General features: G+C 56.9%; 1 protein-coding gene across 6 annotated transcripts in view; it reads right to left on the bottom strand.

Annotated features, from left to right (window-relative positions):
* GRIK3 (glutamate ionotropic receptor kainate type subunit 3) overlaps positions 1 to 25,508 on the bottom strand; it is a 222,012-nt gene that overhangs the window by 33,003 nt on the left and 163,501 nt on the right. For all 6 annotated transcript variants that reach the window (XM_032302639.1, XM_032302642.1, XM_032302641.1 and 3 more), the window contains exons 8-10: positions 21,135 to 21,242; positions 17,951 to 18,064; positions 9,149 to 9,352 (exon numbers count right to left, since the gene is read on the bottom strand). In XM_032302639.1, coding sequence (XP_032158530.1) covers positions 9,149 to 9,352; positions 17,951 to 18,064; positions 21,135 to 21,242 — 426 coding nt within the window. The remainder of the gene's footprint in view (positions 1 to 9,148; positions 9,353 to 17,950; positions 18,065 to 21,134; positions 21,243 to 25,508) is intronic.

The raw sequence follows: 25,508 nt of genomic DNA, 5'->3' as shown, positions 1-25,508 counted from the left end.
TTTCAGACTCCCCAACTCCAGCTCTCTCTCACCTCAGGACCTTTGCACGTGTGAGCTCCTCCACCTGGGACTTCTTTCTCCACAAACGCTTTGTCCAGCTAATGCCTACTTCTCTGTCAGATCTCAGCTCAATTAAATCAATTAATTAAAATCCTCAGGTGACGTCAGGTCTCCCTGGCGATTCCTCTCATGGCACAAGTATTTTCGTTCCTAGCACTGACCTCAGTTGGGTTTTTAGAGAGGCTTGCTGATTTCTCCTTCACTGGACCATAAGCTCATGAGAGCAGGATCTGAGCCCGTGCCTTTCCACCACCATGCGCCCTGGGCCTGGCACAGTGCCTGGCTCACAGCCCGCCATCTGTAGACTCTGGGACTGGATGAATGGGGATGTGTAGGGGAGATACCCAGTAAGCACATCTGCAGAGCTGCCTGGCTGAGCACGTGGTAGTTTACAGGGGGACAAAGCAAGTCACCGGGCGGGGCAGGGCGGGGTGGGTGTCTGCTGATGACTCCCAGGCTCCACCCTTAAGAAAACACAGTGCTCCCGGAAAGCCCATGGACACTGACCTGACAACCAGCAGCCTCAACGACCCACACATTACAACAGAGGGGAAGCGGTGCTGGTGAATTCCTCAGTGTCCACAGATGGGTCACCTCCCAACACCTGTAATCCACACACTGGCTTCCTGAGCAGTAGTCACCTCACTACCCGCCAGTGAGGAAGGATGCCCCCGCTTCTCCCAGGCCCAGGAGAGCTGCTGAGCCTCTCTCCTTCAGGAAGGAAGGGCGGGTGTTCCCTGCTTCAGGACCCCAGGGGCCCCAGGGGAGACAAGCCACAGCTCCATCTCCAACCACCTGCCCCTTTCCCCACCTCATGGGCCGAAGGTGGCATCAGCCCAGACAGGCCCTGCCCAGCAGGTCGCTGGGGGTAGTGACCCCCCCCCACCACATGCCATGAGGCCCTGGTGATACGTTCCCATAGTGCCCCTTGTGCTGCTCCTCCGTGTCCTTATCACAACTAAATTCTTATTTGTAAGTCACTGTTTAGTACCTCCCTCGCTCCTCTGCTGGTGTGTGAGCTCTAGGAGGTCGGGGAGGGACCTGGATCGCACACTGATGCATCCCTCGGGTGAGCTCAAAGTCCGGCCCCAAGAAGGGGCTCAGTAAAGTTCTTTTGCAAGATTGAGCAATGAAGTACCCCCAAGGGTCCCGACCAACCCTGACCACAGCCTAAGGGGACTGAGCTCTGGCCTCTGTTTCCCTGCTCAGCACCCCCGTTCTCCCCGAAGCCATGTGACCCATGCCAATGTGCCCGGGTCCTACACTCCCCCCAGTCCAGGCCTGTCTCTCACCAGTGTTTTTCCAGAGTTAGGCCTCCTCTCCTTGCACCCTGGCCCTTGATGGGTCCCTTACTTCCGGTCTGTTCACTGAAAGCCCTCACCTGTCCTCATGGCCATCCTTAGGTGGGTCCTAGTGACGTCTTCAGCTCCATATCCCTCCCCGGTCATTGCCCAGACTTCTTGGCCACTCTGGGGAGGGTCCACCCTTTGGGTTCATCTGTGGTCCCCCCAAGCCTGTCCTGCTCCATCGAGGACTCTGCCCCACCCCAGGTGAGTTCCCAGCAGGCCTAGCTCGCAAGTGCCTTGGCCCAGGCTTGGGGAGGGGGCCAGAGGTGGGGGCAGGGGCAGAACCTTCCCTGGCCTTGGAAACAGGCCAGAGTTCAGGTCTGTTCTGTATTTGGGAGAATATGGGACACAGTGTGGGGGATGGCCGGTACATCTGAGACCGGATCTTCCTGTCGCACTGCAGCCTGCCTGGAGGCTGGGAGACCATAGTGCATGAGCTCACTGGCCGTGTTGGGAGACATCTTCCCAAGTCTGTGTCTTCCTTCATTCACCCACATGAGCCACCTGCCGCTGCATGCCAGGGGGCCGGAAATGACCCTGTGCCCTCCCTCAATTCCTCTGCATGCTGCCAGCCACAGAACAGGGAAGACATTTCAGGAGCTACTCCCACCTCTCCCAAGTCTCCGGCCTTTTCCTCTAGGGTTTCCTGGGATAGACCAGTGGCCACTTCCCACCGGTTTCCGAGCCCAGGGCTCCTAGCCCGGGCACCGGTCTATGAGCCAGGGAAGCCTTTACCTAGACACACCCGTCTCTCAGGACACGTTCCCAGGCTGAAGAGTCACACAGATTCATCTGTCCATGCACTACTGTCTGCTTCCTGCTAGAATTGAGACCCAGAAGCTCGGGGAAGCGATCCTGCCTGTTTGTCCACGGTCCTATCCTCTGTGCTAGCATGGGCTCTTACCTCAATACATTTAATGGCCAAAAGAATAGCTTGATCACAGGGAACACTGGAAAGAGCAACTTTTGGAGTGGAAAGGTCACCCGGGAAGCACTTCTGCTGGCCTGCCACACTGCAGTTCTCACAGGGGTGCCCTTAGTTACGGGTGGTACCGGCGATGTCCCACCGATGTGTGTGGGACACATCGATTGGTGTGACACCGATGTCACACTTCATCAGCACCGTGGCCACGAACAGCCTGGGAAAACCCCTACATAACTCCAAAGCCGAGGCCAGGTGCTAGGAAATGCCTGTGTAGATGGAAGGGTCACCGACCCAGGCTTCATATACGGGTCCCCGAGCTGCTGGACGGCCAGCAGTGAGAAATGAAGTCGGTGCCTTTCCCAGGCCTGCGAGAAGGGTCTGATTCCCGAGTGCCAGCAAAGGCACAGCAGGGCGGGCGTCCCCTGCTTTGTGGCACACGATGGGGGCGGCCCGCATGTCTGTTCCCACCCCCAGAGGAAGCCCCCTTCCCCACACCGTGCATGACCACAAGGCAGGGGTCCGCCCAGGCCTGGCCCAATGCTGCAGGCCTCCTGACAGCATGGGGCAGGGGGACCACCCAGGGAGCTCCGTGAGCTCAGCTATCCGGTCCGTGTTTGGAGAGCTGTCCCTCAGTTTCTCTTCCTCATTCTCCGGTCTCGGCTGAAGAGTCACTCTGGCAGGGAAGCCCAGTCGTCTCTCCTGGTCTTATACCTCCCAAGTCTCCTACACTGCTCTATGGTGCCAACTGCTGTTTTAATACAAGTCAGCTTAGGTGATTCACTGTTTGTTCCCATGGGTGGGGGTGAGGGGCGAGGGGCAAGGGCCATGGGCATCTACCTTGGCTGCTCCTATCTCTCTAGTCACCACCCCGAGTCTGACATATTGCGGGGACTGGGTTCGGACCCCTGCCCTTGAGCACCAAGTTGTGGGCTCTGGCCCTGACCACCCTCATGTAGGCACTAGTAGACACTCACTTCCGACCCGCCCAGCCCGCTGAGGGCACTGCTGCGGGGTCCCCGGGGGTTCCCACGCCTGCCGTGTCAATCCAGAAACGCCTGGAAATCAGAAGCCCGTGGAAAAACCTCTCCCCCCACCACGTCTCCCCTCATCCTGAGACACACTCTGCAAGTATTTTCCAGGGTGTCGACTGAGGGACTGGTCCCACTCAGTGCTGACGGGCTCAATAACAAGTTCTTGCTTCGGGGTTCCACACCCCTGCTCCATATCCCTGGCCCTCACTCGCTCCCTGGCACCACACCCCAGAACTAGGTGTTAGCATCTAAGCCTCTTCCTCAGCCTCTTCCTGCTGTCCAGGAGCCCAGCTGAGACTGTTCCAGAAAAGTCTGTGGAACAAATGAAGGAATAGTTGACCCTCAGCAGGGTGCAACTCTCGCTCCCTCTGACCTCCCTTTCCCTCCAATCCCCCTTCACTCTGGAAGCGCCGTTGTACCTGTGCCTGGACTGTTCTGGCCCTGGGTTGGCTGGACCCCGACCTCCAGCCAGGCTTCTTCCAGGTTTTTCCCAGGTTGGTCCCTGCTGCCTGGGTCCTGGCAGCTAACAGTTCTTTGGTGAATCACAGTGTGGCCCGGTCCTTCCTACATCCCGGGCCTGCTTCCCTGCCCCTTCTCAGGCAGCTCAGGGTCGTTGCCCTGGTAACTGGGCTGCCCTCCCAGGAGTCCACAACCACGTGCCCTTGGGGAATCCCCTGCCCTCCACTGCCCTGTCCCACCCAGGCCTCCACCTGCCCCCAGAGAGCTCCCAGCACGTCTTGCTTTAAAGGGCATTGGCCAGCCTGGGGGAGGTGGTTTGCCAGAGCCTTTCCTGGCCACACGAACAGGGGCTTGAGGTGGCTGCTACCAAGAATGCATGGAGGCCAGAGCTAAGATCTGATTACTGGTTGAATGGCAGGGGACACCGTACATGATGGGGCCATAGTCTTGACACCTGACCCTCCGCAGGCACAGGATGGGAAGTTCAATGCTTAGGACCCCACAGCCTCGCCCCTGGGGAGGGTGTGTGAGTCCATGCACTCCCTCACACACCCTCATTCATCGATACCTGCTCCATGTGCCTGGCCCACGCCGGGGGCTCAGGCAGCAGCCAAGAGCTGTTCATCAGGCGCTCACTGTCTGGAAGAAGGGTGGGAAGGGGGGATGGGCCCCTGGAGCGATGCCATCCCCTCTGCTCGGCACTCAGCATGACCAGGAGGCACAGGGGATGTCCGGACGGTGCCACTTCTCTCACAAGGGAAAGGATGATATGCCCAGGCTACCCACGACTGTTCCGTGGCTCCTCCCCGTTCTAACCCTTGTCTTGGTCCAGCCTTATCCACGAGCCAGGAAAACCTCCTCACCTGCTCTAAGTGAGACGTGACAATGGAGAGAGGAGAACCATGGCTTGCTGTGACTTGGAGGGCCTGTACGCATTCCCTTAAGGCCACGCTCCTGCTTTGTCTCTGCCAAACCGGGCCCCTCTGATTCCAGGGCTTCGGAGAGCAGCCAGGACAGGATTCTGGGCTCACAGAGAAGAAAGTCCCCAGCCTGGGGCTGACCCTGTCGCTTGTGCCTGCACGTGGATGCCATTCACCATTCACCATTCACGCCTCTCCTTTGAGCTCCCTGCCTGCCACGTGTGACCCTGTGCCCACACCTCTCCGGGAACCTCTCCTCCTTTGGCCTCGGTCACCCCTGCTCTCCCGGCTCTCCTCCTTCCTCTCTGGCTTTGGTGGCTCCGGCGTCTTGTGGCGTCCTCGTTTTCCTCCCTCCTTATGCTTCCTTGTCGTTCGGGTCCTCCCCAGGGTCCCATCTGTCCTCGGCCCGGCAGTCCCGCCTCCGGCTGCCTCCTGAGGTCCCCTCCAAGGTTGGGCTGGTGACTCCCAAGCCTTGAACTCCTGCCCCGCTGTCTCCTCTGACGGCCCAGTTATATGGCCAGCCACCACCTCCCAGCCCCTCAGTCTCAGCATGACCTCCATGCCTCCTCCACTCCTCGATTTGGGGATGACACCGTCATCTTCCCAGCTGGAATTTCACACCTGTCCTGGTGCAAAAATCTTCCCTGTCCCTCACCTCCCTCATCCAGCCCATCTACCAATCTTCCCCATTCTCCCTTCCCGTCGCCGCGCCAAGCCACCCACCTCGTCCCTTCCCAACGCAGCGTTCCCTTCTTTCTCTCCACCACGCTCTCCTTCACCAGGGCCCCAGCCACGGCCTCCAGACTGGCTCCTGGGCAGCCCCACCGCAGTGATTTTCCTCCAACTGATGCTCTTGTCACTCCCTTCCAGCTGTGTCCACCCCCGTAGCTCTCAGGCTGAAACCCAAATGCCTCCGCTTAGCACCCAGGACAGAAGCTCTGGATGGCAGGTGTCAGGAAAGACCAATGCCGCCAAGGGGAGTAGGGGAGTAGGGGGGTGATGCCTTGCCGTGTGCCTCCGCTCTCTGTGAGTCTGATCACTGTGAATCAGTTTCCCAAGGCTTCTGTTTGGAATCAGAGGGGCAAGGTTTAGATCCCGGGTCACTGTGGCCCACCAGGATGATCATGGCTGGGCCTGGCCACTGCGTTCATCCACATGTGTACTTTAGACAGCAGGGCTGACCCTGGAGGGAAGGCCACAGGACAGCGCCCAGGGGCTGCTCACATACTGAGAGCCAAGCCCTCTGTTAAGCATCTCCAGGCCGTATCTCATTAAATCATCCTACAATCCCTGGGAGGAAAGCTTTTTTATTACTCCCATCTCATAGATGTAGAAAGAGAGGCCAGAGAGATTGCGTACGGGCTAGACCCGGAATCTGAAGTCCTCTCTCTTGGATTCCAGGGTCACTAACACACCTGAGAGTAATTTAAGGCACGGACGTGGACGTAGGCAGAATACCTTTGAGAGAGGAGAAATGAGAGGGAGCGGGCAGTAAAGCTGGGGAGAGCAAGAATCTGCGAGAGGCGGGGTGACGGAGAGCGAAATCACTGCTCCGTCCAATCCGTCTGTTGCTCGCACCGTTGGAGCCCACCGAGCGGGGACAGGGGTGCGAGGAGTGTGTCAGCAGGAGGGGTCACACCCCCACCTGTCCCGTCTTACTCCGTGAGCCTGGCTCCCTGGAAGGCCGTGTGGCGTGGGACAGAGGAAGCAGAGTGCCCGAGAAGGACCTCTTAAGTCCTGCTGGTCAGAGGCTCCACCCAGGGCCTCCAAATGGGCCTCGGGGGGCAGATTCTCACAAAGGTAGGCATTCATCACTTTTACGTCTGCGTTCAGATCCCTAATAAGGAAGTAATAATATTGCCAAGCCTTTACCACACTATCTATGAGCTAGCGAGAAGACTAATTATCTGACGACACTAATAAATGGTTATGATGTTATTAAAAATGGCACCAAGCTAGGATTAATAGGCTCATCAATTGTAGGGAATTGGGTTTAACAAGGTCCCCTGCCTGTCCCGTCAGGGCCCGCGCCTTGATGGATACCGCGCCGCACGGAGGCCGCAGATGAGGCCACCTCCCCTCTTTTCCCCAGCAGAGGGTCAGCTGAGAAAGGTCTGGCTTACTGCTGAGTTTTTCTGAGCTGCCCCCTCACAAATGCTCTTCAAAGCCTGGAGATGGAGATGCTGTGGCCACCAGGACTGGCGCCGGCCCTGCTCCCTTCCACAGGTGGCCCCCACGCTCCACGGGACCACCCCCCTTCCCGGTCCAGCCTACCTCTGCAAACAACAGGCGCTGGCACCCACTGGGACCCCGCATTCCAGAGCCCTGGCACCAAGCAGGAGTAGGGGAGCTGATAAATGGAGATGCCTCTGGGGCCTGCTGACTAATTTCCATAATAATTATAGTTATTACTAATAATGGTGACAACACCACTCCCTTCCATTTACACTGGATTCCACAATCTAGGAGAGCTTCCCCACCAGCTGTCTCCTCCCAGCCGCTCAACCTGCTGGGAAGAACACAGGGTGGGGAGTCCATATTCAGTGTTCGTATTCTCGATGTTGCGTTAGAACCTAGGAGCCCGGGGACATGAAGGCCTCAAGTCCCCTCCCCGGCCTCGAAGGAGTAACCGTACGATACAGATAAAAATAAGACAAGGACCGACAGGGTGCAGAGGACATAACGCATGTGTGTGAGCTTAGCCCTCACGGCCTATGGGGCTGGCTCTATGACTGTCATTCCCGTTTTACAGATAGGGAAACTGAGACAGAGAGAGGCCAAGAAACTTATCCAGGGGACGTGCGGCTAGGTAGCTGCAGAGTGGGAGTCAAGCCCAGCCCAAGTTTGTGCTGGTGACCAGAAGCCTCTCCCACCAGCCTTCCATGGGAGCCTGAGTTCTGGAGGCCCTAGGAAATGAAGGTTTTGCTTGAGCCTTCCTGCTGCTCCCTCCCCTCCAAGGCTCTAGGTTCCCTGTAGAGCATCTCCCCTGCATGGTAACAATTCCCATGGCTGGTACTTTCCATGCCAAGATCTACACTACAGGAGCCTACTTTGCCCTCGCTCCTGGGGTCAGGATGGCTGTTCGGACGGGTTGGAGCACAGGGCTTCCGAAAGCAGAGAACCTCCAAAGACTCTGCCGCTTTGAACACCACTTACGAGCTGTGGGTCCTCGCTGCTCTCTGCCTCAGTTTCCCCATCTGTGAAATGGGTGGTGGGAGCAGGACCTACCTCACGGGGATGTTGTGAGGATAACTGAGGGAGGAGAACATAAGGGGTCTGGTATAGATCAGGTCCTGGCATTCGTTAGCAGCTCTTCGCTGACAGATGCCTCTGGAAAGCTGAGGGGCCTGGGCGGGAAGTCAGGAAACGTTTGCTACGGGCCAGCTGAGCCTGTGCAAATGGCTCCTCCTTCCATTCCTGCAGCAGCTGCGGGAGCTCTGGTGGTTGTCCCTTCCTCCTATTTTAGACGTGGAGACGCTGAGACTCAGGGAGGTTGAGGAACATTCCTGGTCGCACACCTACGAGGTGCTAACATGGGGCCGGAACCTGAGTTCGGGCGGACTGCATCTGCAGGGCACCTGACAGGCCTCCCTCTTCCTGAGGCCTTGCGGTGGGCCATGCCCGGCTCCTAGTCCTTCCATCCAGGGTCACAATAATCCTCTGAGGAATGACGCCCATCCCAGAGATGGGAAGTCACTTAGAGAGGTTCCTCCTCACGGGCCCCTACTCACACAGCTGCTGAGTGGGGTACCGGCCCTCGAACCCAGGGCCCCTGCCTGCCCCCGCCTGGGGCGACCCTACACTATGGCTTCTGTCTTTCTCCCAGGGTCCCACAAGCCCCAGGCCCCTCCCAACAGCTGCTCCTTCTTCCCAAAGCCCTGCCTGGCTTCTTCCCCGGTACTCTCCCTCACCTCAGGCATAGAGCTCCCAGCTGAGCCTTGCCTCTCCCCTCGTAGAGCCCTCAACTTCCTGCACGACCGGTCTCTCCCCTGCAGCCAAAGCCACTCAAGGCAGGGACAGACCTAGCTCTGCGTCCTGGAGTTTGGGAAGTGTTTTGTACGGGCGCCTTTCCCACGTGACTGGGACAGCCTTTGGTCTCCCCGAAAGGAGCGAGAGGCAGCGAGGAGTTGGGGAAGTCCTCCCAAGCGAGCACCAGATACCGGCGGGAAAGACTCAGTCACAAGGGGAGGGGGGTAGTGCACGTGGGCTTGTGCGGAGGCCAGTGTCTGGATGCTGGGGAGCACGAGCAAGGCAGGCCCAGGGGAGTGGGTCCTTCCCAAGGACCTTTGTCTCTATCTCCCCTGCCTCCAGGGCTCTCACCTGCTGGGATGCCCCACCCCAACGTGCACTGGACTTGACCACGCCTCCCAGGGCGTCCCTAGCCCCAGGGGCTCCCTTCCTGCTTACGTGGTCGATGAGCTCCTTGATCATGCCGTTCCACTGGCCCTTGTCGTCCTGCGCCCCGTACTTGCCGTCCTCCACCAGCCGGATCTCGTAGGAGAAGCCTAGGATATGGGCCAGCTCCTTGAGCAGGTCGATACAGTAGCCCTCGAAGCGGTCATTCCCGAACAGGGTCCTGTCAGACTTCCGGAACATGACGAAGGGCTCCTCCTGCAGGCACAGACGGGAGAGGGGCTGACAAAGGCGGCGTGGGTCCGGGGAAGAGCTTGGTCTGGAGCCTCTGCTCATCTGTACTTTGTCGTGGCCCCTGGTACGAGGCGGGGGCTTGGAGGGTATTTATGATGAACTGTCTGATGGTCACAGAGCTGGTAAGGGGTGGGACAGGCATTTGGACTCAAGGCGATCGGGATTCGAATCCCATGCTCTCTACCACACCATCTGTGCAAGGCCGGCGGTTCTCCAAGTGTGGTCCCCGATCAGCAGTCTCAGCGGCACCTGAGAACTTGTGAGAAATGTACACTTTTCAGCTGCACGTGGACCACTGGGCCTGAAACTCTGGGGTTGGAGCCCAGCCATCTGTTTCAAGAAGCCCTCCAGGGGAGGGGCGCCCCCATGGCTTAGTCTGTTGAGCATCCGACTCTTGATTTCAGTTCAGGTCATGATCTCAGGGTGGTCGACTGGTCCCCTGTTGGGCTTCACACTCAGTGGGGAGTTTGCTTGGGATTCTCTCACTCCTTCTGCCCCTCCCCCCACTCACTCTCTCTCTCAAATAAATATATAGATCTTTAAAAAAAAAAAGAAATGCAGCCCTCCAGGGGATTCTGATGTCTGCTTTTGCGTGAGAACCCTACCACATCAGACCCTCCATGCAGTACGCTCCCTGACTCCTCCCCCTGATATATTTCTGTCCTCCCGAGGATCTCAGTCCCCAGCCTGAGGATCTGCTGGGTAAGTGAGGGATGTGGACCCAGGTTGCACAAGGAAATCAGCAACTGCCAGCGCCTGTGGAGGGCCTAGCCCACAGCCCAGCAAGGGCATGCTGGACAGACAAATGGCATTGCCTCATTTAACCTTGATGTTACCCTGCGGGGGGAGGGGCCCACAGTCCCACCTGACAGATGCAGAGAGTGAACTCACGAGGACGCGTGACTGGTGCGAGCTGAGCTCACACCATTACGCTGGCAAGGAGAGCATCTGAATTCAGGTGGGTGTAGCCTGAAGTGCACATTTGTAACCCCCTCACTGAGCCAGAGGCCCCAAGATCCAGGGCACCTCTCCTGGTGGGTATGGGGCCCTCGGCAGGTAGCTCAGTAGCCAGGACACACATCCCGCTGTCCCATCTCGGGCTCCCTCCCTGCCTGGCGACCAGGAGCCAGCAAGGGGCTGTGATGAGGGCACAACTCGGTCTGATTTCTCATTTAGAAACAAGCTCTTCAGGGCGCCTGGGTGGCTCAGTGGGTTAAAGCCTCTGCCTTTGGCTCAGGTTGTGGTATCAGGGTCCTGGGATCAAGCCCTACACTGGGCTCTCTGCTCAACAGGGAGCCTACTTCCCCCTCTCTGCCTGCCTCTCTGCCTACTTGTGATCTCTGTCTGTCAAATAGATAAAATCTTTAAAAAAAAAAAAAAAAAGAGAGAGAGAGAGAGAGAAACAAGCTCTTTGCCGCCCTGCAGAGAACTGGGGGAAGAGGTAGGACAGACAGTGGGAAGTTGCCATTGACCTGGTCCAGTCTGAGGTCCACGGGGTGAGAACTGTGGGCTCTGACTTGGCAAAATCCAGGCCTACAGCAGGGACCCAAAGTCCAGGTCAATGCACAAGTCCATGTTTCTACGGGGTCCACCCACCCAGCTTCACCGACAAGTCCCCGTCCCCGGGCCATGGTGGATGGGTCACCCCTGAGCAACTCAGTGTCTTTCTGAGCTCCTACTATGCACCAGACACCAATTCAGGGTCTCACACAGGCTGCTTGATTCAGGCCCCCAAGGCCTGCAGGACAGATGACATCACACCCATGCTGCAGATGAGGAGACACGCTCAGAGAGGGACAGTAAGTTGCTCTAGGTCACACAGGAGTTGAACTGCAGTCTGATAGAGTCTGGCTCCCCTGCTTCCTGTCTGCAGCTCCTGGCCTCCTCCTGTGCCTTAACCTTCCCCAAGGTCACCTTGGTACCCCCTACCCCCTTACCCATGTCAGATTGCCTCAGGTCCTCAGCTGACAGGTGATAAGCAGTAGCTGACAGAGGGTACATGTACTGGGAATCCCATGTGCACAGGCCCACGAGAAGGGCACACACCCAATTGTGGAGGCCTCTCATCTGTCAACAGGCATGGCTATTCCTTTGACACTATGGGCCCCTGGGGACAGGGTGAGCCATGGAAGGCCCTGAGAACACCCTCACTGGAGATCCTCCAGAGCAGAAACCCACCAGCATCCTCCTGCTGGGCTCCCGCTGTGGTGGGTGGGCTCGATTCTCTGCTCCTAGTCCCCCAGTACCGCCCTCTTTCAAAATCCTAGTCCCACTCTAGGACTCATTTACTCTAGATTTTCAACAATCCTTTGGGAAGATTCAGAGGAAGGATGGGGGAGCGTGTGTGAACCTCCAAGGGGTTCCTGCCTCTCCAGGAATTCTGAGAAAAACCATCTCTCAGTCTAATTAGGTAGAAGATATCGGGCAACTGACCCTTGGTCCTCCCCCCGGCTCCACAGACCCCTTTCCCTGGCTAGAGTCCATGCTGAATCTCTGTGCCTCCCATCCCCACCCTGCAACCAAGTGGGCAGCTCACAAAGTTGGTGAGAAGAGCACAGGTGGATCAGGGAGGGACAGGGGTTACCTGGAGGGAAGGGGGCTGTGGTTAGCACACACACACGTCATTGTGCAAATCCGTCTCTGGGAGGTTGTTGCCCCGAACCCTGGCATGCAGCCTGGGGGCAGGAGCCTCAGGAACCCGCCCCTCCCCCTGATCCTTCTGGTCGGACATTCTTGTGCAGTGAACAAAGTATACCACTGTCCGAGTTGGCCCTGATGTGAGCTCAAGAAAGAAATGGAGAGAAGGTACTGTCTCTCCCAGGAGAATGGCCAACCAAACACATGTTCCTGGACAAAATCGACCTCCTTCTGTTAAATGGGGAGAATCCTGGACCCCACCAGACAGGGTTGCTGGGAGGAGTAAAGGAGCCAATCTATGAAAAGCACTTACAACGGCGCCTGGCAAAGGTAAGCTGCCAATGTGATCCGCGGATTGATTTTTGTTAATATCGTTACTGTCTTTCCGTGTGCTGGGTCGCCTGTGCCTGCAGTGCCCTTTCCAGCCTAGAGACCATGCCCAAGGTCAACAAAACACCCTAGCTGGCCCTGGAAAACCATTTCAGGGAAAGGTCCCTGAGGTGGCTTACTTCCTGAACCTCCCTCCTCGCCCCTCCCTGGGTCTATTCTCTAAAATTAGCACTTCCTTTGTGAAGCCACCGCAGCCCCAGAATCTATACATCTCCATATAAATACGCTGCCTTCGGAGCAGCTGTAAAATGCCATTAATTTCGGGAAGTGCTCTGCGGATGGCATACATATTTAACAGCCAAAGCCCAGAGCATTAAAATGGTGCTCGCCTTAGTAATGTGTCTCTAGACCTGCAACATTTCCTAGGGGGTAATTCTGAACTCCGCCAACTACTTATTCATGGACTATTTCACAATTTATTACTGGAAATGTCCAGACAGCCAATTCACAAGCTCTCTCGGCTGCTAATCGATTGCTCGGTGAAGGTGCCCTCAATTTCATAACTTCACGCTCCCCTATTGCTCTGGGAGAACTGCCGTAGGAGCAGGGTAATATTTCTCTTCAACAAGTCACAGGAAACAGGGGTCCAGAAAAATAACCTTTTCCGACTTTTCGCGGCCAGAGCTCTCTGTCTGGTTTCTTTCTGATCACTTACACCAGCGGGAGAGCCGGGCCGTGTGCTAAGCTTCTCCCCTGGCTGCAGGACCTGTGGAGTTGGAAAGGGGTCTGTGGGGAGAGGAGGATGCAAGGGTGAGCTGCCCGCACCCGTATTACCAGGCTCCCCTCTGACGCACATTCACACAAGTGCACACCTGTATACACAATACTACCAGCACGGGTGTACCACGTTCTCGATGTTCTGTCTGCCTGGCCCTGCTTGGCCGCAGAGGCTGAAGGCTCTGGACCCAAGACCTTGCCTTCTGCCTGTTAGAACCAGGACAGAGCACTGGAGTCCTGTCCATCCCAGAGGTGGGGTCTAGAGCAGTCCCTGGCCTGGGACAGCTCTCCCAGCCCACACACCCTGGCCTTCCTTGGCTTCTCTGCTTCTCCTGTTGCCCTGTGCTAGGGGTTCTGCCTGCTTGGCCGTTGAGTCTTATGAGGTCACTATGTGCACAGGGCACAAATACACCCACCGGTGTGACTCCAGACACCCGTGTGTGGCTGGTCCAGTCCCGCACCCACACATGCACCCAGACGCGTGTCAACACTGCTGCTTTCTTCAGCAGCCTAAAGAACTCTGAACCTTCAAAGGCAGGGCCCCCAGGAGTGAGGCAGGTGTGTTTTCTCGGCATGTGAGCTGAGGTTGGAGTGGATGAATTTTTCATGAGCTCATGGGAGAGCAGAACCAGAACAGAAGCTGGGGCTGGGCAGAGAGGGGGTGAGAGGCTTCCAGGCTCTCAACCTCAGACAGGGGGAAGGCCATCTGCAGCTCTGAGGGCCAGGGTGGGTGCAGTTAGGGCTCTGTCCATCTGTGTGCCCAGGGTAAGGCAGCCTTTGTTCTTAACTCCAGGGTTAGGGATAGGGGAGAAGAGGAGGCAGGTGTCCAACAGCCCACAGGGAACTGCGCCCCTCCCCTGTGCCCAGACTCCAGGGAAAAGAAAGAGCAGAAACCCCTCTCATTAAGGGCCCAGCCCTATTCTCCGGGGGCAAAGCAGTTGGATCTTCCTGAACCCAGCTTTGGTATCTGCCTGTCACTCAAAGTGCCGTTTCCCAGACAACACCCTTGCAGGCTGGCCCCCCTCACCCCCCCCCCCCACAGTGCTCTCAGCAGGAGGTGCTGGCCCTGTTTTCAGGCTGCCAACCGCTGGGCTGGGTTTTCATCCAGAGCAGCTAGGGCTAGGCCCCTTTTCACAACTGGCGCCCCTGCCCCTAAGAGCCTCAACCTGAGAGCACCCCCCCAGGACTCCAAGACAGGTGGACCATGCTGAGACTTTCAGGAGCATCTGGACCAGCTCAAGGTTTTCAGGAAGGAGGCCCCAGGTCCGTCCATGGGGGAGTGGGCCTCTCTCTCTATCGGGGGACTGAGGACATTTTCAGCTGGGCACAGAGAGTTTCTCAGAGACCAGCGCAAAGGCTGTGTGTCATAGCCCGTCCCCGTCAGGGATCCTCCAGATGTTTTCCGGGCCATTTCTCTTCCTCCAGGAAAGACTGGACTTCTCTCACTGACCCACAGGGAGAAGCAAACCCTACCCTCTGTGAGCTCTGGGCATCGGGGAATGCAGAAAGCAATCATGGGCCACCCCCTGCCCATGTGAGTATCTGACACTGCAGGATGGGGTTAAGAGTGTGCGGGGGACATCGACTTGGGTGGGTGAGCTGTGATGTCAGAGGTCAAGGCCAACGGGGGCGGGGGTGGGAGGGTGGGGGAGGGAATAATTATGATGTCAGGCCCAGGAGTGCAGATTTTGAGCAAAGCAGATGATGAGGTCGTGGTTGGGTCTGGAGTTTGTCTTATCAACAGGAGACCAGAGATTTGAGGGACACAGAAGGTCAAGGTCACAGACCCTAACGCCTTCAGGGGCCCTGAAGGCCTGTTAGGAAACAAGGAAGCAAGAGGCAGGGTAGTGTTGACCATGGTGGGGGTGGCAGGTTCTGTAGAAGGCAAGTCTGAAGCCTCTGAGCTACCCTGTGCTGGGAAGAACCTCTGCGGTCATGGTCGAGGTCATGGTCAAGGGTCAGTCTTCAGTGAAGTTCAGGGCTCAGGGGTGGACAGAAGCAGAGGCTTTCTCTAGAACACTCTGCATACTGTACTAGACCTGAGCTCCCTGGGGCCTGGATTTGTGATCAAATTTCAGTCATGAGGAACAACAGCAGCTCTCATTCCGCATGCACTCGGTGCCATTCAGATTTATTAATCCCCCAGACCGACAACTCCATGAAGTAGATACAATTAGTACCACCTTTCTTTTTCAGGTGGGGAAACAGAGGCATGGAGCAGTTAAGCAATTTCCTGGGGTCACACAGCTAATTAACTGGGAAGCCAGGGCTCAGACCCAAATGTCTGTGCTCACAGTCTTGCCCCTGCACCCCGGTCACACTGCAAGTCCCTAGCGGCTGCTGAGCTAGTGTTCGCCCGGATGAGGGGCAGGGGGGACAGATAGGGCTGGGTGCGGGCCATGGGCCAAGAGGGGCTTCTCTCTTTCCCCATCCCCAGGGGTGCCTGAGAGCCAGCAGGATGCTGCGGGTGAAACTTCCAGCAAGGGACTGAGTGCATCAGGTTGGGACCTTTGCAGGAACCTGTGAGTGTTGATCAAGAGGCTTCCAGAAGGGCATAGGATGTCTGCCGGATCCTGCCACTGCAGGCGTAGACAAATTCCGTGCACCTTTGCAGAAGGGTTTCACGCCCTTGAAATCAGGCTGCTGCTGCCATTTTAGCAAAATGCACGTCCATGGTCTTTCAAGGTGTGTGTATCCGGTTTCCTTCCGGTGCATTAGGTCTAGCCTGCCGCTCCCTTGAGGGCATTGTTTTGTGGCTGAATCATCTGGGCCCACATCATCACCCTGCTTCCTAATCTCTCTGAGCACACTCGTTTTACCTTTCTTAATCTCGTCGTGTGCGAAGTGTTTTATTTATATCTCACACTTTATGCAGCTCTGTTTTTAATCTTTTACCACCTTTTTATTATTTTATTTTTACCCTTTTATATTTTAGCTTTGTCACACTTTTATCCTTTTGCTTTCTGACATTTCGGTTTTACATTTTTTACCTTGTCTAGCTGGAGCTGTTAATTATTTATTTTAATTTCTCGTCTTCCGTGATGGCTTCCCTTTTCATCTCGTGCCTTATTTTCATTTTTCTCATTATTATTTTCCCTTTCACCTTTTTCTTTTGTTCCCTTTCTGTTTGCATCCACATCAATTCCCCTTCAATGGCTCATCAGTCTTTAATCCCTTTGCTCTTTTTTGTTTGTTTCTTTTTAATCTTTCTAGATTTTTTTTTTTTTAACAATTTCTCCCCTGTTCCTGATGAAATCCTTTGACTTATTGGTCTCAGCAGTCTGATTTTTATATTTTTTTTATTTGGTCAATAAAGGCAGGTGTTGGTGTTGAGGGCAATGCTGGGGGAGGGGGGCTCATGCCCAAACCTGGGGAGGGGAAGCAGGCATCTCCCCAGCCCTCCTGTCCTGACTCTGTCACCAGTATGTCCAGAACCACTGTGAGGGCTCCATCACCTTTGACACAAATCCTCTCAGTGGTACAACCTTGGACACTGGGGGTGAGGTCCACGGGCTACAGGTGCTCCCTTGATTACGTTGACTACACTGGTGTCCCTGGTGTCTGCTGCTTACTGAGAGAATGGGGTTTACCTACCATGCCCCTTCTTGCTCCGGGGTGCCCACCACTTGTCACCAAGCATATGTCTGGTGAGTCACACTAGAGGGAGGGCACAGGACCGTTCCGTGGTGCCCAGTTGAGCTGCCCCTCCCGCCAGTGGGAGGCAGGTGGGGCAACTGCACCCCGGTGCCCTGGAGGGGTCCTGAACCGGGTGTGCAGCCCTGCTCTCTGGGTCCATCCCAGGCAGCCTTACTTGGTCCGAGGCCTCCAAACCCGGCTGAGCCCTCCACTCTATACAGGATTTGCTCTATTCATATTCATGCATTTATTGTATTGTATGTGCTTAGTTATAAGCAGTTATAAGGAGAAGCTGACCAAAATTGCCCTCCAAAAATCTTTGGTCAGAAGCTACTGGGTGGTGATCAGGCTGCCTCTCCCCAGCATGGCCCAGCGTGGGTCCCCCAAAACGGTGTTGCGTCTCTGAAAGGGCGGGTTCAGAGTCTCTGGACCCCCTGGAGGCCTTTCAGAAAGGGCTGGTGCACGGGGAGGGGGCACAACCCTGGCCAGTTAAGAGGGCAGTGACGTGGATGTGTCTTTCTGCCCATGCTAAGTTCCAAGGTACAGAGAACCTCGGAGATGCCACACCTTGGGGCAGAAGAAGGAGGCGCTCTTCGGTTTGGGGAATGGAGGGAGGACGGCAAGCTGAGTGACCATGGACCTGAGCTCTCGGGATGGGTACTGTGGCCTATGGCCTGTGGGCTCCCCGTACTGGCTGGGCTCTCCGGGTGTGGCCACAGCACCCACCACAGCTGGGGGGACCCCTGAGAAGGGCCTTTCCCTGGGAGCTGAGGTGAAGAGGGGGGGCCCAGAGTCCTGGGGCAGAGGGCAGCTACCCTGTCTACCCCATCGTGGTTTGTACTTGGGCTCAGGGGTGGGAGGGTGGTGGGAGATGCAAACACACAGGCCTCTGCAGGTGGGCTTCCAAGCAGATCTCAGACAGGTGTGAGGACCAGTCTGCCCCGCCTTTCGGAGCAGGCCACTGACAGCCATCCCCTCGGGTCTTTGGCCTGTGACCATGAACAAGTTACTGTGTTCCAATGACTGCGGGGCTTTCTGAGGGACCCTCTGTGTTTCCACAGCACCTCCCCCACCTCCCAGCCTCGAAGCAGCCCCGAGAGATGCCCGGTCTGTGCTGCCCAGTCTGGGTCCCTCCAGCCCATCCCTGGCTCACATAGTCACATAGGGGTGGCAGGCTCTTACCAGCACAGTGGTGACGATGAGCGATCTGTTTGTCAGAGAGTCTGTGACATTAGGGCCTCGGCCTTTGGCGACCTCCGTGATGTTGAGCCCCTCTGCAGGACTCCACACACCCACCTGGATGGACAGACAGACAGAGAACAGGGCCTTCCAACTTTTCTCCACAACCACAAGGCTGTCTGCTCGTTCCCCTTCCTCAGGAGCATCACGAGGTAACATGCTGGGAGCTGACCTTTCAGACCACCCTGTTGCCTCTCTTCTTCTAGGAGGAGGCCCTTAAGGTGTCGAGTCTCCTGAATTCTGCCACCTACCCCCCTTTGCTGGCAACCCCAGCACAGCTGGTGGGAAAATGCAGAGGAGAAGGTAAGCACAGATACAGCCTGGAGACCTCAGCCCAGCCAGAGGTGGAGCAGGTGCACTAAGAAATCAGAGGTCCTGAGGCAGAGGTACTCCAAGCCTGGTGGGCCTCCTCTTTCTGGGGAAGATGCTGGGCACCCAGTCACTTACTCACTGGGTCTCCACTCAGGTGCCACCTCCTAGAGCCATGCAGCCTCCATAGCCGGGAAAGGTCTGGAGCCAGGGAGATGTTCACTAAGCATTTGTAGAATGAGTTAACAGCGGAGGAGATGTGTCCCCTGCAGGAAGCCAGGCCGGGCAGGAGCGGGTCTTTGTAGCCGTTTTGGGGATGGCAAACCAGAGTGGAGGGCCCTCCCTGCGGGCCTGATTGCCGCCGGGTTTGGAGGCAGTTTGCTTTGTGGTTTTACTCGTAAAGTGGGCAGATGGGGTGGGGTGGCCAAGGTGGCATCGTTGGTGTCCCCACAGTGCCCTGGTTGTTACGAGGCCAGAAGCTGGAGAAGGCCAGGGAAGAGCCAGCTGACTAACCCTTCTAATATCCGGGGCCTTGGGAAGGTGCTCTGCCACCCAGCTCTGCTCCCCTGCTCTCAAGGATGGTCTTGGCATGCCCACTCTGTCCTTGGCCTAGCTGGGGGGCACTCAGGAAACTTAATCAATTAAACAGAGAGGCCGAACGCAAACATCCCATTCAGAGAGCTGCGCAAAGCAGATAGCAGGGGGCCTTGTAATTATGCCTGGGTAATTCTGCCCTAATCCTCCCAGAGCCACGGGTGGTAGCTGGTGGGATCAGCTGTGACCCGGCTTAGCAAACAGAAACCAGGGGACAAGAGGCAGGTGGCTGTGTTTGGGCTTAGCACCCTCTCCAGGCAGGATTTCCGTCTTCGCACAACCCCCCAGAGCCCAGAGGAGGATGGTGTCAGAGAGACCCTTCTCTCAGGTGCGCTGAGCTCACGAGGGGCCCCAGCAGCCCACCTGGAGACCCCACAAACATCTGTCCAGAGGTTCCTGAGCAGCTGGAATCCTGTCTCCCACAAGCATCTATGACTTCCAACTGTGAGGCACCAGGTGCCCTGTGGACGTATGAAGGGCTAGGACCGAGGAGTCCCCAGCCCCCACAGAGACTGTCTGCCCTAAGTCCAGATGGCTGTGAGCAGGGCCGGTGGGAGGGCTCTTCCTGGGTGTTAGCTGTAGTCGCTCCGTCCCTGGGAGAAGGCTGCTGGGATGGGCTCAGAGAGGGAGAGCTGTTATGATCCACTGCCAAGGTCTGCTGCAGGGCCGGCAGCACCTAGTGAGGGTGTATGGGTAGCCGGAAGCCCTCCTCAGAATTTGAGGCCAGCGCCAGAGGCCGACAGCTGACAGAGCACAAATGAGACCCCATTTGAGTGGGAATCACTGCAGCGACACTGGCAGACGTGGAGGGGCCCCCCAGTGCGGCCAGGTTAAAGCACGAAGCACTGCCCCATGAGAACTTGGACCAACAGGTCTCCCTGATTTTAGGAGCAGAGGCCGCCGCCCCTGTGCCTCAGGGGCTGATGCTGGATGTGGCATGAAAGAGTGATAGAGGAGAGGTGGGGTTTCCCTGGCCGCCTCTGCCCAGGGGCCCCCAGGAGTCTATGGGGAGACTCAGAGGTGAATGGAATCAACTTGGCCATGAGGTACAACCCAGCCACAGCCAGGTGTGTGCCTGACGGAGGGAACCCAGGAGACAGAGGCCACTCATACAAGTAGGGAGCCCCAAGGGCAAAAAAGGGGCCCGTGGGAGTGGGTGTGAATGGGCCATAGGGAATGTTCTGGGGGCTCTGGAGCCTGGGCCTGGAAAGGCAGACTGGGTTATTTCTTAGAGAGCCATAAAGGCCCAGGTGAGAGGCTGGGGTTTCACTCGGCGCTGGGAGACCACGGACACCAGCGGGGCAGGGCAGGGTCGTGCTCTGGGAAGCTGTGCACGCATGAGTGTGTGTGTGTGTGTGTGTGTCTGTGTACACTCAGGAAGGCGGGAGGCTCAGGGTGGAGGTGGAGAAGCCAGGGTGCTGAAATCATCCAAGGGAGAGGCCTGACCCAGGTCAGACAGCGGGGGACGGGAGAGTAATCAGGGCATCCTACAGGTGCATAAGCATCAGAGCTTCCCTCTCTGGGCTTTTGCTCCCCGCACTTCGTACCCTCACTCCCAGGGCTGAACAGTCGCCCTGGTGTGAGAGAGGGTGGCCAAGCCTTCGGGCCAAGGTCCCAGGGATGTGCAGAATTAGCGCTAATGTGGACTCTTCTCCTCAACCCGGCAGCCTGACTTGACAGAGTAGGTGGATGATTCCCAGAGAGCAGAACTGGCTTCATTATAAACATTTGCTGGTGGCTAGATGGAGGCCTCAGCCCCAGAAGGGTCTACCATCCTCATCCAGACCCCCGGAATCACTGAGGCCTTAGAAACCAAGAGTGGAGTGTTCAGAATCCATATGCTTCAACCTGTCTTCAAGGATAAGAACCAACTCTGGTTCTCACATAAGCGATCATGTTGCTTAATTGTTGCTTAAATGCCTCCAGTGACAGTGAGCTCACTACTCCCCAGGTAGGCACCCCCTAGTTGTTGAAGTTTGTTACCCAAAGTCAGGTCTGTCCTTCTGCCCCCTCCCTAAGCTTTACATTACTGTTCCAAGGTTAAGCACCCCCGGGGGGCCTGTGCTCACAGGGTGACCGCTGGGTTGTCAGCCATGGCCACTGTGTTCTGCACCCCTCCAGCCCAACCATGCCTTCAGGTTCTCCGAAGGGCCAAGGCATAGGCCATGCCAGGTCATGTCCAGTCCCCCAGGTCTGGTCCCTCCCTCTCCTGAGTACCCCGTACCTTCTCCAGGCCGTCCTCCTTCAGGCTGATGATGTCCAGATCAAAATCTGTCCGTAAGCCACTGGTTTTGTTGAAAACAATCCGTCCAGTTAATCCTTCCCACTGAGCCTGCCGGAAGGGAGAGGGCAGAGCGGCAATTCCTCGGGCTCATAAATCATCATTCGGTACAACTGTACAATGCTTCATTTTAATTACTCTTTGCACTGATACTGTTCCCCCAAGACCATGATTAATTAATAATCACCTCCATCATTGCTCGGGCTGTGGTGCGAGCCAGCGATTTCCATAAATTCTATTATGCTCTTTAGCCAGCGTTACATTTGCACCTTCTCGTGTACAACATCGATCTCAGATGCACTCAAATGAGCCCCCGCCTTGAAGCCATGAGGAGGGGGAGCCCGCGGCAGGTCCCCAGAGAGGGGCAGGGAGGCAGGCGGGCGGCGTGGGGCAGGAGAGACCTGCACAGAGGTGGGAAAGCCTAGGGGTCAAGCCAGCCCCGGCTAGAGGACCAGAGGCTTGGAGGAGAGCAGGAGGAGACAGAGAAGTCCCCTGCTCCTCTGCTCCATGGGGTTATGGTTATGAATTGGGGGGACAGAATGCCAGGTTCAACCACAATTTGCTGTGCGACCTGGGGGATTACGCTCACCTCTCTGTCTCAGGTTCCTCAACTACAGAATGGAATCCGTAATAGTACCAAAATGGAATCCGTAATAGTACCAAAATGCCACGAAGGAGGAATGAGATAAATTCTGTAGAATACTTAGAACGGTGCGCGGTACTTTCCCGGGCCCTGGACAAATGGCAGATTTTTTGATCTTTTGTTGCCATCAACATCGCTAACACAGAGAGTCTGGGGTTCAGAGAACACCCCGGACCCAAGCTGAGGTCTAGGCGGAGTAGGCGATCTGTGGCTGACCGCCCCAATTTCCCCGCTGCCTGTTCTGTTTCCGTAAACAGTGGATTAGAATGCGGCCACACCCACGTGTTTACTTATTGTCTTTGGTGGCTCTGGCCCAGGGACTGCAGGCCTGAATAGTTACAAAGAGACCATCTGGCCCACAAAGCTTCAATATTTACTCTCTGGCCTATGACAGAAAAGATTTGCGGCCTCCTTTCTCGAAAATACCCTTCCGGGGGTGCCCAGAGTTTACCTGTGAAGTATTTCCTACCGCTTAGAGCATGTAACCTGCCGCCTGGTGGGCAGGCCGGGTGAGGTCACCATCCCCATGTCACAGACAAGGAAGCAGCCCGAGGGCAGAGCGCCCGTCATCCAAGCTCGGATCCCCGGGTCCCACCTCCCTCCGAGGCTGGAGCTATGTCCTTTCTCTCCCTTCTCCGCAGAGGTGGGAGGCCGCAGGCGCCCAGGTGAACGTCCGCATGCCACGGGCTCTTTATGTCTGGGAGAACAAACCCACGCATTCTGGAGTCCTTGAGGACCAGGGGAGTTGGGGGCTGATGGGACTGGGAAGGAGGCGCCAGAGCATACGGCGGTTTGGAGGGTGCGGGAAGTCCTGAATATCGCAGTCCCTGCCTTCCCACCGTCCTTAGTCCTTGCCTAACCACAGGCGGGTCGGGATCCCCTGTAGGTTCTGAAAAAGGTTTCGGGGCCTCTCCTTGGCCGAACGCCCATGACAGTCATGCTTACACTCACAGCGTGACAGCCAAATTCATGGGATCATGGATCCCCGGAGGCCACAATGATGCCTGTGGGGCTCTCCAAACACTTGGGCAGCTCCAAGGCAGCGTGGGAAGACTGAGGCAGAGAGGGGTGGGGCCCGGAAGGGGTCCGGGAGGTTGTTCAAAGAAGATCGACAGAATGTGATCTAACCTCTCCGAGCTTCGGGAAGGGGAAATGACCTGTTTCCTAGGTGTTAAAAAAGATGCATGAAGTGCGTAGCAAGCGCCTAGCCTCCGCACCCGTGACTGTGTGGTCTATACTCGCACCCGTGACTATGTGGTCTATACTCGCACCCGTGACTATGTGGTCTATACTGCTGTTTCTCCTTTGTTGCTTCCTTTCATGGAGCGCCCCTGGACCAGGGCTGGCGCTTGGCTGGGAGGAGGGCTGGTTACTTGGGCCAGGGCTGAGGCCTCAGCAGAAATCCCATCACAGAAAGCTAACCTCCTTCCCGGAATGCACTGATTTCGTCTCATGACATTCCTGCCTGGTGGGTGTCACTGTCACTCCCATTTCATGGTCCTAGATCCTGAGGCTCAAAGAGGGACTGAGCTATACACAGAGTCCCGCATCATGGTGGTGCAGGGCAGAAGCCCGGGCGGCAGGAACAGAGCTGAAGAGCTTGGCCTCACCGTGCCCAAGTTCTGAGGGAGAGGCTTCTAGAGCCCAGGGGGCCGGAAATGGGGGTGGGGACAGAGATGGAAAGATCAGAGAAGGTGAAGACCACTGTTTATGGCTTCACAGAGCGGCTCAGCTTCCTGTCGCTGAGGGCTGCCTTCCCCTACTCTGCACCCTCAGGCTCTCTCCGGCCCCCCAGGGAAATCACAGCAGGTGCCTTCAAACCTGCATTCAGCGCCAGAAGCCTTCCCCCTTGTCAGCTGTGGAGGAATGAAATGCCAGCAGGGGCGCGGACTGTCGGTGGGCGGGCAGCCGGGCGGGCAGGCAGGGCAGGGCAGGGCAGGGGCCGCTGGCAGCTCCTCCCCGTGACATTTCCCGGCCTGCCTGCCCCTTCCAGCCACCGCTCAAGACTCGCTAAATGAAAGATGCTTCACACGCTCTGAACTCCGGCCTGGTATTTTCCAGCTCCTCTCGGAAATGCCAAGTCTTTAAAATGATTTACTGTCACGCAGTCAGATGGGGGAGACGGGCAGCTCGGAAATGGTCTGAGGGAAGACGGTGTGCTGGGCTCAGGCGGGCGACTCGGGTCCCAGGCTCCGGCCGCTGTGGCACTGCGGGCAAGCCACGTGGCTGCTCTGGGCCTCTGTCTCAGATGCAGGCGACGCGGAGATGTCCCTGAAGGGGCTCTTGTAAAGGAGCGTGAGTGTTGAGAGCCACTTACCTGGCCAGCAGCCAGGAAACAGGAGGTACACCCGGGTGAGCTGGTCAGCCCCGCCGGGAGGGAGAAGGGGGCCCCTTCCTCTGGTGTATACCATGATGAACCCCTGGTCCCCTCAAGGCTTCAGAACTGAGCCTCAAAAATTCCAAGAGGTGAGGGGGCAAGCAGGGTGGGGGTTCCCCAAAACGATGTGGCCTGGGGAGCCTCCTTAGCTAGAAACCCACCTGGGAATGGGAAGCCACAGCGAGGCAGTCATAGTAACAGAGAACATAGCCGTCGCCCCTCTGCTGAGTATTGACTCAGTGCCAGCCTCTGGCCTAAGTGCTCCACACACACACCCTAACTCACTTCCTCCTGCAACAACCCTAGGAAAGTCTCCAGAGTACAGAGGCAGACCTAAGGCACAGAGAGGTTCAGAGCTTGTCAAAGGTCACACAGCTAAAAAGGGGGTAAAAATTCAAAGGTATTTTTGTGTGGCTCATAAGGGACCCAGGGTTGTGGCTTGGGTCACCGACCCCCTCACTCCGGCCTCTGGCCCCTCTGCCGGATGCCTGCCGAGGAAGGAGACACAGCGGGCTAGGAGTCAGGCCTCAGGGCTCCCAGAGAAAAAGTGGGTGATCCCCCAGGGTAACCAGGCCTGCTCAGGTCACTGGACAATCAGCCTTCTTCTGCAGTTTTGAGGGGCTGGGTGAGAAGGGACTCTCATATTCCCCTTATGCCAACACAGCTGACACCGGATGGAGCCCCTTCTGGGCATGAGGGGAGCCAGTGGCAAGGACTTCATGCCTCCCTCACCACGATGGGGAGAGGATGTTTGCCATGGGAGGAAATGGACGCTCAGGGAAGTCTAGGAACGCGTGTGAAGCCACACCTCCGGGAGAGGCAGAGAGGAGCTCCACGGGCATGTGCGTCAGACTCTACAGCCCACGTGCCATTCCCCTTCCTTTAGGCGCCATTCCCAAGCAGGGATGGGGTCCCCGGGACCTGCGGGAAAGCCACCCTGTCTGCTGCGTGTAAGGTGGTGGCTCTCTTCACTATACACCCTCCTAGAGCTGCCTTCCTTTGCAAGTGGGGTTACGTCCCGGAAGACGAGGACTCGATTCACATCTGCTCCCTCCTGGGGCTGTGAGCTCGGTGAACACAGGGGATCATCTGTCTTGGCCCCACTGGATCCCCGGGCCTGGTGCCCAGCAGGCCCATAACAGCCAGCTGCTGAATAACAGAATGAGCACTCAAGGCAGCCTGACTCATGGGTCCGGTGTGACTGCCACGGAGCCATCGTCATACACCCCTTTCCAAGGACTTCTCTCCATGGCACCTGGAGTCGCCTGGACATGGTCACTCCTCTGACCCGGGCTAA

This window comes from Mustela erminea, chromosome 10, assembly GCF_009829155.1.
Source record: "Mustela erminea isolate mMusErm1 chromosome 10, mMusErm1.Pri, whole genome shotgun sequence".
NCBI lineage: Eukaryota > Metazoa > Chordata > Mammalia > Carnivora > Mustelidae > Mustela > Mustela erminea.
Note: the sequence above shows the minus strand (reverse complement) of the source record. Positions and strands in the feature narration are given on the sequence as shown.